We start from the raw sequence: 14,121 nt of genomic DNA, 5'->3' as shown, positions 1-14,121 counted from the left end.
TATAATTTATGTGCTTTCCATCAGTGGTCGTTAAAGTTCATTGACTCGGACATTGTTACTTATCTGTTTCCTTGTCTTATTTCAGGTACTCTAGCGAGGGTGTATGCATGCGCGTTCGCGTACTTGTAAGAGAACTCTGGATAAAGCCGATTAAGAACTTGTGGTGGTTCGAAGGGAAGTTTTCGAGGAAGAAAAGAAGGAAGAAGAAGAAGAGAAGGTTGAGGAACCAGTTTTAGTAAAGATGGGAGATCAAGCAGAAAATCCTAAGGCTTTGGTGGACTATTCTCATCCTAAGATTAATGACATTCAGTCAAGCATCATCAGGCCAGCCATCAGGGCTAACACTTTTGAGATCAAGTCAAGCACGATTCAGATGATACATAACTCAGTTTAGTTTGGGGGTTCTCCTACTGAAGACCCCAACATGCACATCAGGGATTTCATCGAGATCTGCGACACTCTCAAGTTCAATGATGTGACTGAAGATGCTATCAAGCTACGACTCTTCCCATTCTCTCTGAGGGACAAGGCTAAGTGTTGGTTACATTCTCTACCAGCAGGTTCTATCACCGCTTGGGAAGATCTTGCTTAAAAGTTTCTCACTAAATTATTTCCTATGGCGAAAACTGCTGCAATCAGGAATGCTCTTACTCAATTTGCTCAGAAAACTGGAGAATCTATGTGTGAGGTTTGAGATCGATATAAGGAGATGCTAAGAAAGTGCCTAAATCATGGCATGACTGATTGGATGATTATTAACTGTTTCTACAATGGATTGGGTGCTACTTCTAGACCCATGCTTGATGCAGCATCAGGAGGAGCCTTGTGGACTAAAAGCTACGATGAAGCTTATGAACTTATTGAACTGATGGCTGCTAATGAGTACCAGAATCCTTCCCAGAGACTGACTCAGGGAAAAGTAGCAGGAATTCTGGAGTTGGATGCAGCAACTGCTATAGCTACCCAACTTAAGGCTTTGACGATGAAGGGTTGGCTAATTATGGAGTTAATCAAATCACTAGTGTCTGTGAGCTTTGTGCTGGTGCCCATGAAACTGATCAGTGCGCAATTTTTAGTGAATTAGCTTAGTTTGTGAGCAACTTTCAGCGTTCGCAGCAACCTGTGCCAGCCACTTATCATCCCAACAACCGTAATCATCCTAATTTCAGTTGGAGCAACGCTCAGAATGCGGTTTAACAGCCTTATCAGCAGTATCCAGCTAAGCAGTACAACCCCCTTGGTTTTCAGCAACCGTAATATACACCAAGACAACAACTCCAGTTGCAACAAGCCAATGAAAAATCTGAATTAGAGGAGTTGAAGCTTATGTGCAAGACTCAAGTTGTTTCTATCAAGACCTTGGAAAATCAAATTGGGCAAATTGCCAATGTCTTGCTAAATCGTCAGCCTGGTACACTACCTAGTGACACTGAAGTGCCAGGAAAGAGGGAAGCTAAGGAGCAGGTAAAAGCAATCACTTTGAGGTCTGGAAAGGTTGCGAATCCCGAACAAACTCAAGCGTTGACTGAAGAAGTTGGGGCTGAGAAAGAAGTAGAGCAGCAGGAAGTAGAAGTGAAACCAAGGAAGACTACTGTTGAGCACACTCCTCCTGATGGTAATACAAGGAAGAAACAGATCTATCCTCCACCGCCTTTTCCTAAGCGGCTGCAGAAGAAAAAGCTGGGCAAGCAATTTGAGAAGTTTCTAGAGGTGTTCAAGAAATTTCATATCAACATAACTTTTGCTGAGGCTCTTGAACAGATGCCTAGTTATGCAAAGTTATATTCGCATGAGGTTCTAATTTTTCTGTTTCTTGTTTCATTTCTTGCGTTGCTTAAGATCTACTTTGATATTACATTCTGATATGTTGAAATGACACTCATAATCGGCCTTTACTACCACAGTTCCTTCATGGAGCTCCCTTGTCAGATACAACACCAGGTTTGTTGCGATTCCATAGTATGCCATCCTCTCAAATATTTCATAGCCTACATTAAAATCAATATAAAAGATGTTATTCATCCTCAACTCTCTTTAGTTTTAAAAAGTCTAAGATCAGCATTTTGTAGGAAGGTTTCACAGTTAAACCTTTATTTATTTTTTGAATAGGTTGTTTTTTAGAGTACGAAATCGTGAACTAGCGAATGACAACTCTGTAGTTTTAGAGCTAATGTACCAAAAATCATATTGCAACTCATAGGCACTTGCGAATCTTATTATGTGAGGTGACAATATACGAAACGAGTGATATACCTACAATGAAGGAGGTAGCTCTCCATCTCCTGGTATTCGATCTGAACACAGGATTACCCTTGAGATCAACTGTTCTGTTCTGTCAATGTCCTCTGAAACTTTTTTCAGTAGTGATTTATGATCTATACCACATACAGAGAGAGCATCTGAATTTTACACAGTTGTACGTGTGTCTTCAACTTTTATGACTTAACATTTGTTGTCAGTAAAGTTGTTAAACTTATATGTCGAGTTCTATAAGAGGAGTGATCCCCTTTCTATAGACAAATTGATGTTACTTCTTTAAACTAATCCTGAATACGAAAAAATATTGTTATAACAATCGTTTGCTAAGAATTTAGGCCTATTTGAAAAATTATGGTCTCCACACTTTTAGAATTAAAACAAAATTCAAATTTTATCTCTATTTACAAATTTTGCGCATTGTTATATTACACATCATGTGAACATAGTTATCTGTAATTAATCTGATTACTCATTTGCTATCCCCCTAACTAGCTAAAGGCACCTTGCTAAATTCGTGCCTTTGCAACGGAGGGCCTCGCCATTGCATCATTATCGCTTCGTATGCATTGACAAATGACAGGAGCTAGCTGAAAGATTTTGGTTTCGATTTCAAAACACCCAGTTCAACTGAGATTGGTTTGATTCACTATCTAAATTAGTTACACTTCTGAGATTAAATTTAACATCAGAATTATACTATGTCTTAAGTACTTCGTCATCAAATTCATCTTCTGGATTATGGAATTCCTGCCTGGTTAATAAAGATAAGAAGAGATCGATTTCACTACAATACAAAATCAAAATCGAACTCCCATTTTCATTTTCATTACCTAGGTTGGAATCCACGTCATCTAAATTAACTGTTTAATATATCCTATGCCTACATTCTTAACTTCAACTAAGCTTAATAAATACTTACTACATTCTAACTTAACTTCACCTTACAAGATTAATATATAATAGAGCGTTCATGACAAATAACAGCTTCTACAACAGAAAATTTTGAAAAAATAAATAAATCCAAAGCCCCGCATAAGAAGATTTGTTTTATCCAGCATAACCACATGAGCCTCGATAACTTCACAGTAAATTCCAATATATTCTCATAATTAGATTTATCCAGTTATATTTCGTGTTAGTCCTCCTACAAACACCTCAATTCTTTTGTCTGAATCCAGTGGCGGATCCAGGAAATGTTTTTCGTGGAGCACTATATATATAAGAAAGTTATGTCTGAAGTCTGTATTACTAAATTCATCTCTCTCTACAGTCTGTATGTGTGTATTCATAAATTGTATGCACTGCATTATGTATATGGAATTATGGAGAGATGGACGTCAAGTGGTTTTAAGATTATGAGATGTGGCGTGCGTTTGGTATATATTGATAGTTGGCTGATCTCTCTGTAATTTCGACTTCTATTATTAGGAAATAGGTCTTTTATATATAGTAAAAGTAACTTTGAGAAAAATCCTGAAGTCATATTAACTGAAAAAAGTAGTTATATATACTAAAGGTAACTTGGGAAAAATTCTAAAGCCGTTTTAACAAAACTACCTAGTTTTGTACACTTGTAGTTTTGGGCTGCTGTATAATTTCCAACTTACCCTTAATGAACATAACAAATAACCCCCCAAGGCAGCTTTACATCATGCTAACAGCTTCCTTCACCATGCAAAACTTGTTGCTCTTCTGAAATGAATTTAAAATTCTATACAACTCTCATACTTTAGATTATATCATAATTAATTGTACTACTTGCTCAATCTTTCGAATATGATAAACATTCAAAATTACTAGGCTGCGCAAGTTTGTGAATCGTTTTTGGTCCCCTGCAGGTAGGTAATCTAACATGTCACAAAAATCAGAAAAACAATATATACTAGTAAGACAAAGCACAATGACAGCGCCAGCGCTGATAAGAACCTAGGGCTTAGACTAGGTCCTGCTGACAGAACTTAACTTAATGAAGGATGTTTACGTATGCATTTAACGACGAATGAGATACAGTCAAAGTGATTAATGAAACAAACTAGCTTGGTTAACCAATATAATCATAAGAAAGACATAGTCGTGATTTCTCCAATTTCAGTCATTCTTTTCTTGTTTTTTCATATATTTTTTTGGTTCAGAATTATACAATAGCCCAAAACTACAAATGATTTAAGATTTTTCCCATAGGATCTATAATTATCTATTATTAAAAAATAGTTAAAGAGCACTTAGTAAAAGCTAACTCGAATCTAGAGTTTCCAGAACAATGATTCTACAGAGACCGTGCACATTTTAAAGCTCTCTGTCAACTCTTCCTCGGTTACTTAATAAAAGCTAAGTCAATCTAGAGTTTCCAGAATTGAGCAGTAACTCTACAGAAACCATGCATATTTTGAAGTTCTCTGTCATGCTCTCTGTCGTCTAGGTTTAGGTTTCGTTTAGTTGGTTAGGATTGAAAGGGAACATTACATTAAATTTCAATGCTGTAGACCAATAGTCTAAAGGATGCTCAAGTCAAGTCAATGTTGTTTCTTTAAACTAAGCCAAGTAGTAGTAGGTAGTAGAAATTAAGTTAATGTTTTTTCTTTATATTAAACTGAATTCAAGTTAATGTTGATCACTTCAAATAAATCAAGTAGATGTAGAAATTAATTTAATGTTGTTTCTTTGAACTAAAAAGTACATAGTAGACAACATATACCAATACCAACCATTATCAAATAAAACAAAATCTCTGATACTATATTAAGTAATCAGTTCATCTAAAATCTTAAGGTGTCGTAGAAATCCAACATGAATTTTGTTAAAATATGCCTAAGCTGCTGCCTTAGTCGTTTTTTTTAAGTGTGTTTATTAGGCTGGTTCATTTTAGTGTTTCTAAAATAAAGATAAGGTCTGCAGCAGTTAACTTGTAACTGCAGATCTGTTATGCAAGGTTAGTTTATGTTTTTTGAATTAGCAGTTATTAGAGTAGTTATAACTTATAGGATGTCTTTATGTAAAAAGATAGTGGTGTGTGTATTGTGGTTGTGTTAGTAGTCTGATTAATGAAAAAGCAGTTTATGCTAGTTCTATGTTATAAACTAACATATGGTATCAGAGCTTATTTCTTAAGGGATCTATGTGAAGTTGGTATCGAGTGAAGTGCATTCAATTAACATTTTCATTTAATGAGTTCAAATTCTTATTCTCCCATTCCACCCCCTGTTTTCACCGGCGAAAACTACCAGTTATGGGCTGTCAAAATGACAGCATATTTACAGGCATGGGATCTTTGGGAAGTAGTGAAAGAAGAATTCATTGTTCCACCAGTAACAGAGAATTCTACAATTCAGCAAATCAAGATTCATAATGAGAAGCAATCGAAGGTTTATAAAGCCAAAACTTGTCTATTTTCTGCTGTATCTGAATCTTTGTTCACCAGAATTATGAATCTGGAAACAGCCTACAAAATTTGGGAGTATCTCAGACAAGAGTTTCAAGGAAATGCACGAACAAGAAGCATGAGAATCCTGAATCTTAAAAGGGAATTTGAGTTTCAGAAAATGAAGGAATCTGAGACGGTCAAAGAGTATGCTGATAAATTGTTTGAACTTGTTAACAAACTCAGGTTCATTGGTGAAGAAATGCCCGATAGTAGGCTGGTTGAAAAATTGCTGGTAACATTGCCAAAAAGATTTGAGGCCAAAATCTCAGCATTGGAGGAAAGTAAAGATCTTGAACTTCTTAGTGCATTAGAAGCTCATGAACAGAGAAAATTAATGAGAGAGGAAGCCATTCTTGAAGGAGCAATGCAAGCAAAATTGCAAATTCAACCAAGTCAAATTTTTGGTGGAGAAAAGAAAGATTGGCACAAAAACAAGGGAAACTTTAGAAACAATGTGGCTAATAAAAGAAATACATATTCTCCATGTCAACATTGTGGTAGAACAAATCATCCTTCATTTAAATGTTGGAGCAGACCTGACGTAAGATGTAATAAATGCAATGAAATAGGTCATGTTGAAAGAATTTGCAGATACAAAGGAAAGAAATCAGATGATGCTCATGTTGTTACTCAAGAAGAGGTTGCGAATCAAGAAGAAGAAGAACAATTATTTGTTGCATCGTGTTATGCAAATATCAGCCAAAATGAAACATGGTTAGTGGATAGTGGTTGTACGAACCACATGACAAATAATGTTGAACTCTTTAAAGAACTTGATCGGAAATCAACTTCAAAGGTACGAGTTGGAAATGGACAATATATCTCCGTGAAAGGTAAAGGGTCTGTTGCAATTGAAACTCTCTCAGGTACTAAAATTATAACTAATGTAATGTTTGTGCCTGAAATTGATCAAAATCTGTTGAGCGTTGGTCAATTACTTGAGAAAGTTTTTAAAGTATATTTTGAGGACAAGATGTGTGTCATTAAAGATTCAGAGGGGCTTAAAATATTTTGTGTTAAAATGAAGGGAAAAAGTTTTCAACTTGATCTTATGGAAAAAGAGCAGGTTGCGTATCAAGCCTCTTTAAAGACGACCGATCTTTGGCATAAGAGGTTGGGGCATTGTCATCATTCGGCAATACTTAAAATGCAAAAATTGATGATGGTTAAAGACTTGGATCCACTAAATGCAAGCATCTCAAACTGTAAAACTTGTCAATTTGGAAAGCAAACAAGGTTACCTTTTCCAAAAAAGTCTTGGAGGGCCACAGAGAAGCTCCAGCTCGTGCATACTGATCTTGGAGGGCCATTCAATACACCATCTCTTAGAGGCAGTAGGTACTATATTGCATTTATTGATGATAAAAGTAGAATGACCTGGATATATTTTCTCAGATTCAAATCTGAAGTGGCTGGTGTGTTTTGGAGATTTAAAACATGGGTTAAAAATCAAAGTCGTTGCACTATGATGATGTTAAGGTCTGATAATGGCACAGAGTACACATCAAACAGGTTCAACACGTTTTGTGAGGAGGCATGAATCGAACATCAACTTACTGCACCTTATACTCTGCAACAAAATGGAGTTAGTGAGAGAAAAAATCGAACTATTGGTGAAATGGCTCGTTGTTTGCTACATGAGAAAAATCTGCCAAAAAAGTTCTGGGCAGAAGCTGCAAATACTACTGTTTACTTGTTAAATATACTTCCAACTAAAGCACTTGAAAATCAAACTCCATATGAGGTATGGTATGGTAAGAAGCCTTCATTTTGTGATTTAAAGATATTTGGTTGCCTATGTTTTTCTCACATTCCTTCTGCTCGAAGAGATAAATTGGATAAAAAATCTGAGATTGGAATATTCATAGGCTATAGTGGTCCTGACTATAGAATATATCAGCCTCGCACTGATAAAATTATCATCAGTAGAGATGTTGTTTTCATGGAGGAGGAACAATGGGACTGGAATGCTAGTGAAAATGATCAACTTTCTCTAGATTTTAAATTGAATGAAAATGATGTTGATAATTTCCCAGTTAGAGGTACGAGACTGCTTGCTGACATCTATGAAACGTGCAATATTGCACTTCTTGAACCATCAAATGTTAATGAAGCAATGCATGATGAAAGGTGGATAGCTGCTATGAAAGAAGAGTTGAGAATGATCGAGAAAAATAGCTTAATGCTGACGGATCAATAAACAAGCATAAAGCAAGGCTTGTAATGAAAGGCTATGCACAAATTTATGGCGTGGACTTCTCTGAAATGTTTTCTCCTGTAGCTAGGCTTGATATGATTCATTTGTTGCTTATTGTTGCATCTCAAAAGGGTTGGAAAGTTTTCCATCTAGATGTGAAGTCTGCATTTTTAAATGGTTACTTAGATGAAGAAATCTATGTTGAACGGCCGGAAGGATTTTTTGTGCAAGGTCAAGAGAAAAAGGTGTACAGATTAATAAAGGCTTTGTATGGTCTTAAACAGGCACCAATGGTCTGGTATAGTCGCATAAATAATTATCTCCTGAAACTAGGCTTTGTAAAAAGCCTAAGTGAATCAACCTTATATGTGAAAACATCAGGTGATATTATGATTGTGATTTCCATTTATGTTGATGATTTGCTAGTCATAGGGAACAATCAAGACTTTATAAACGAATTCAAAGCTGAAATGCAGAAAGAGTTTGAAATGACAGACTTGGGGATGATGTCTTTTTTTCTTGGATTAGAAGTGTTGCAAAGGAAAAATGAGATTTGCATCAGTCAAGGCAAGTATGCTATGGAGATTTTAAAAAAGTTTTGTATGGAAGGTTGCAAATCTACTGATACACCTATGCAAGCAAGAGCAAAGCTTAGTGAAGAAGATGATGGTTATCAAAAGGTTGATGCACACTACTATAGAAGTATGATTGGATGTCTCATGTACCTCACGGCGTCTAGACCTGACATCGTGCAAGCTGTGAATTTTTTATCCAGATTTTTGCACTGCGCAAATGAAGAACATCTGCAAGCTGCCAAACGTGTTATAAGATATATCAAAAGAAATGTTAATTATGGCGTCAAGTACATAGGTGATCAGGGACTACATTTTTCTGGTTTCGCCGATAGTGACTGGGCAGGTGCAGTTGATGATATGAAGAGTACCGGTGGATTCTGTTTTAGTTTTGGTTCAGGTGTGTTTAATTGGTGTTCTAAGAAATAAGACATTGTTGCTCAAAGTACTGCAGAGGCTGAGTTAGTTGCTGCAACGGAAGCAGCGAACCATGCTATTTGGCTTAGAAAAATCCTAAAAGATTTGAAGCTTGAGTAGCATGAAGCAACACATATATTTGTTGATAACGAAGCAGCCATATCAATCTCCACAAAGCCAGTATTTCATGGCAGGACTAAGCATTTCAAGATAAAATACTATGTACTCAGAGAATTTCAGAATGAAAGAGAGATAGTATTAGTTCATTGCAAGACCGAAAATCAGCTAACTGACATTTTTACCAAAGCCCTGCCAAAGGAGAAATTTGAATACATGAGGCATAAGTTGGGAGTTTGCAGCATCAACGGCAAGGAGGAGTGTTAAAATATGCCTAAGCTGCTGCCTTAGTTATTGTTTTTTTTAAGTGTGTTTATTAGGCTGGTTCAGTTTAGTTTTTCTAAAATAAAGATAAGGTCTGCAGCAGTTAACTTGTAACTGCAGATCTGTTATGCAAGGTTAGTTTATGTTTTTTGAATTAGCAGTTATTAGAGTAGTTATAACTTCTAGGATTTCTTTATGTAAAAAGATACATCAATGGTCACACGCAGCGTTTTGGAAGAAAATCTGGTCCTTGAAATTACCAGGTAAGGTACTCAACTTTGCTTGGCGTGTATGTCGTGGATGCTTACCAACTGCACGTGACTTGGTTATGAAACGTGTGCAAATTAACGTTAAATGCCCATGGTGTTTAGTTAAGAATGAAGATGCCACTCATGTGCTGTTTGATTGCTCGTATGCAAGGTCAGTATGGACTCATATGGGGTTGACAGATGTTAGTACGGCGGGATACGAAGGGCATATTACAGATATAATTCAACATTTTACAGAGAAATGTTCACGAGGTAATTTTGCCTTGATTTTGCTAGTATGTTGGAACTTATGGAATCGGAGGAACAGGTGGGTGTGGGATAGGGTAAATGTATCAGAATTTGGGGTCCAAGCACTGGTAATGAACATGCTGCACGAATGGAAACAGAAATGTACAGAAGGTAAAAGGCAAGAGATAGGTACATATGGGAGTTTGAAGAGATGGCGTAGACCACAACACGGGTGGGTTAAAGTAAACACCGATGCCGCGTTGTTTTTGGAATGGGATAGTACTGGAGTAGGAAATGTAATCAGAGATGAACATGGCCAATTTATACGAGCAAGAAATCACAAATTGCAGGCTTTGTATAGTCCCAGAGAAGCTGAAGCACTAGGCCTTAAGGAAGCGTTATCGTGGGTGAAAGAGTTGGGATACAAAAGATGTGTATTTGAAACAGATGCGAAAGAGCTTGTGGAAGCATGTAGAAGCGCTCAAGGAAATACCTACTTTCATTTGATTGTGTTAGATTGTATTGATTTACTTAAGCACTATGATGAAGTGCTAGTAGACTATGTCCCGAGGTCTGCGAATGTAGTGGCTCATGAGTTGGCACGGGCTACTTATTCTATGTCAGGCGTCCATGAGTGGGTCGATACCCCTCCTGATTGTATTCGTGATGTGTTGATCATCGATTCTATTGAATAAAAGCAAGTACTTTTAATTTCAAAAAAAAAATGTAAAAAGATAGTGGTGTGTGTATTGTGGTTATGTTAGTAGTCTGATTAATGAAAAAGCAGTTTATGCTAGTTCTATGTTATAAACTAACAAATTTATACGCTTCAACATTTAAAAAGTTGTTATTTCTGTCTTTGCTTCTATGGCACCTAGTGAGGCAATGATGCAAATATTGAGGTCTAAGTCTTTGTGCTTAACATTAAGTAAACTTCTATAAATCCTATTGCAAAATGTAGAAATAAAGCAACAAGCTAAACATACAGAGGACTGAAAATATTACACATGTCTCTTGTTCATCTTCTATTTTATGTTCTTTTCATCTCTATACTTCCACTTAACATTATATCATCGCCAACAACTGAAGCAGACGCTCTTGTCAAATGGAAACACAGTTTACTACCATCTTCTTCACTCGATTCTTGGTCCCTTCAAAATTTCAAGAACCACTGCAACTGGACTGGCATTACCTGCAATACTGTCGGAACAATTTCTAAGATCAATGTTTCCAGTAAAGAACTCAAGGGAACATTGGCTCACTTCAATTTCTCTTCATTTCCAAATCTCACTTCTTTGGATTTTAGCAGCAACGAATTTTCAGATATCATACCAGTCGAAATTGAAAATCTGTCGCGACTTCAGTACTTGAGCTTAGACAATAACTATCTCAACGGTACCATTCCTTACCAAATTAGTCATCTTCAGAAGTTACAATTTTTAGACTTAGGATCAAACTACTTTAATAATCAAAACTGGTCCATGTTTTTGGGTATGCCATATTTGACACACCTCAACTTGTACTACAATGAACTTGTTACGCAATTCCCACCTTTTGTCATTAGCTCTAGGAACTTAACTTTTCTAGATTTGTCAATGAATAAGTTGAAAGGTCCCCTGCCTGAAACAGTATTTACCCATTTGACTGATCTGGAATTCCTTAACCTTGATGATAATCTATTCGAAGGGCCATTGCCAAAAAATTTTACAAAGCTTTCCAAGTTAAGCGAACTTCACCTAGGAAGAAATAATTTATCAGGGTTTATTCCTGACAGTATTGGCCTTCTAGATAAGCTTCAAGTTCTAACATTGTTCAACAATTCAATTAGAGGAAATATACCTTCTTCTATAGGACAACTTAGGGAGCTTCATACACTCGATCTACATGCTAATCATTTGAACTCTAGCATTCCTCCTGAGCTTGGATTGTGTACCAAGCTCACCTTCTTGGCTCTAGCCTTTAATATGTTCTCTGGGACTTTGCCTGTGTCCTTTTCAAACCTCACACAGATTTCTGAACTAGGCCTATCAGATAATTTTATATCCGGTGAGCTTTCACCGCATTTTGTCAGCAACTGGACTGAGTTAACATCACTGCAGATTCAAAGAAATGCCTTGAGCGGTAATATTCCTCCTGAAATTGGTATGCTGACAAATCTCAGGTTCCTTTTTCTGAGTGATAATAATCTCACAGGACCAATTCCTGGAGAGATCGGAAAGTTGAAAGAGCTTCAGAATTTGGACTTGTCAAATAACCATCTAGCAGGTCCGATTCCAGCAACAATAGGGCACCTCACCAGATTGGTAGCCTTATATTTGTTCTTGAATAATCTTAGTGGAAATATACCACCTGAGATTGGGAACTTATCACTGCTCGAAATTCTTTATCTCAATAGAAACCAATTGAATGGAGAGATACCTGATTCTATTATTGATTTAAGAAACTTGCAGATACTTTTACTTCATTCCAGTAGATTATCTGGCAGCATTCCGAAAGACTTGGGGAAAAATAATGGAAACTTGTATTATGTTGATTTATCAAAGAACAACTTTTCCGGTAAGCTTTACAAGGCATTTACTGTTAACACTATCCTTTATGTCAAGTAAATATTTTTTTATGATAACCCTCAGGTGGCCATGTAATTGTTCTTCTGCATAAAATTTTTTTTGCTCTACTACCAACCATTTGATTTTGACTTTCAATTTGAAGGATTGATACCCCTAGCCTTGGCTAACTGTAAGCAGTTAAAGGTTCTTGATCTTGGACACAACGAAATAGCTGACACATTCCCACCATGGCTAGTTACTCTCCCAGAGCTGCAAATCCTTGTCTTGCGATCAAACAGACTTTATGGCGAGTTAGGTGTTATCAAGATGGAACATCCATTCCCCAAGTTGCAAATTCTGGATCTCTCACGCAATCAATTCTCTGGCAACCTGCCGGTTATCTTTTTCAGCAATTTTAAAGCTATGGTGAATTCAGATAAACTTTTAAATATGATAACAAGAAATGCGGCTTCATATTACCAATTTTCTGTTTACTTAGTTGTCAAAGGACTAGAGGTTGAATTGAAAAAAATAATTAACATTTACACCAGCATAGATTTATCAAGCAACAAGTTTGTTGGAGAAGTTCCAGGGGTCATGGGCGAACTTAAATCACTCCGGCTGCTCAACCTTTCCCATAACAGCCTTACAGGCGATATTCCATCCTTGCTGGGAAACATACGTCATCTTGAATCTTTAGATTTATCTTCAAACCAACTGACAGGTAGAATTTCCTGGCAATTGACAAGTCTGACATTTCTTTCAACCTTGAACCTTTCCGAAAACAATCTTTCTGGAGCAATTCCACAAGGAAGGCAATTCAACACTTTCAGTAATGATTCATTCCTAGGTAACTTGGCCTTGTGTGGAGTACCTTTGACGAAGAAATGTAGAAATGATGAGTCACCAACAGGAGAATTTATTGATGATAATCATACTGGCGATGATGATGGTGATGGGTTCGAATGGAAAATGATCCTTATGGGGTATGGATGTGGATTTATAGGTGGATTGTCCATAGGATACATTGTTTTCAAAACTGAAAAGCCTTGGAAATTTGTGAGATTCGTTGAAGGAGCTCAGCAAAAGTTGATAAGAATGGCCACGATGAACACAAGAGTTTTACCATTCTCATGATATGTGTTCTGATCCACTTTTTTTATGTAAATATTTGCTATACTAACTTGTGCAGTAGTTTGTGTTCTAATATTGAATTCACTTCAATTCCAATCAATCATTACTGGTTCTTAATGCATATGCCATTTGATTAAACTTTTCTGACTTGCAAGTTCAAATTGTGAGAAGAGTCCACTCCAGTGGTGGAAACACAGAAGTGAAGCCAGGAATACTATTGGTTCGGCCTCTTCCTTAGAAAGGCATGCCAAACACAAGCAGCAAGTATGGAGTATGGACAAGTACTTATAGAAACTGAGAACTTCGACTTTGTTCAAGTAGAGGTTCACCTCTACATATCAACAATTGAATTAGTATTGAACCCATTAAAAACAAGAAGGGACAGAGGCTTTGCTGAAGCACTCGACTCTGGGAGATGTTTTTTTTGGGATACTTTATGATGCTTTGTTTGAATTTCTATCTTTTTTGTTTGTTTTATATAAATCTTTGTTGTACTTGTGAAATGATAAAAATTTATTTAGTTATATACACATAAGGTTCCAGTTTTTCCGCTTGGATATTGCATTATGATCTGTTGAAAAGACACTCATAATTGGCCTTTACTGCCTGTTTGTAGTTGGAATCAAACTCGCTTAAATCAGATTACAATCTTTTCGCCACATAAATGAGATCTGATCATTTGAACCTAATATTAACA

General features: G+C 36.5%; 1 protein-coding gene and 1 non-coding gene across 2 annotated transcripts; one reads left to right on the top strand and one right to left on the bottom strand.

Annotated features, from left to right (window-relative positions):
- Positions 1-631: 631 nt before the first annotated feature.
- On the bottom strand, positions 632-738 carry LOC141694034 (small nucleolar RNA R71). The gene has a single exon (XR_012563367.1). It is a non-coding gene; the product is annotated as a small nucleolar RNA R71 (small nucleolar RNA).
- A 10,006-nt stretch (positions 739-10,744) lies between these two features.
- Positions 10,745-13,793, top strand: LOC141691110 (uncharacterized). The gene is made up of 2 exons (XM_074495852.1): positions 10,745-12,300; positions 12,454-13,793. Exons 1-2 carry the CDS (start codon positions 10,752-10,754, stop codon positions 13,425-13,427), a joined length of 2,523 nt encoding a protein of 840 aa, XP_074351953.1. The 5' UTR covers positions 10,745-10,751; the 3' UTR covers positions 13,428-13,793.
- Positions 13,794-14,121: the final 328 nt, after the last annotated feature.

The sequence above is a fragment of the Apium graveolens genome, chromosome 10 (assembly GCF_009905375.1).
Source record: "Apium graveolens cultivar Ventura chromosome 10, ASM990537v1, whole genome shotgun sequence".
Classification (NCBI taxonomy): Eukaryota; Viridiplantae; Streptophyta; class Magnoliopsida; order Apiales; family Apiaceae; genus Apium; species Apium graveolens.
This window is presented reverse-complemented; position numbering and strand designations above follow the sequence as displayed.

What these genes read in the sequence shown, in the direction of transcription:
- LOC141691110 (XM_074495852.1), top strand. Translation starts at nt 10,752, where the DNA reads ATGTCTCTTGTTCATCTTCTATTTTATGTTCTTTTCATCTCTATACTT. An exon ending in ATCAAAGAACAACTTTTCCG is followed by an intron (nt 12,301 to 12,453) that starts GTAAGCTTTACA and finishes TTCAATTTGAAG; the next exon opens with GATTGATACCCCTAGCCTTG.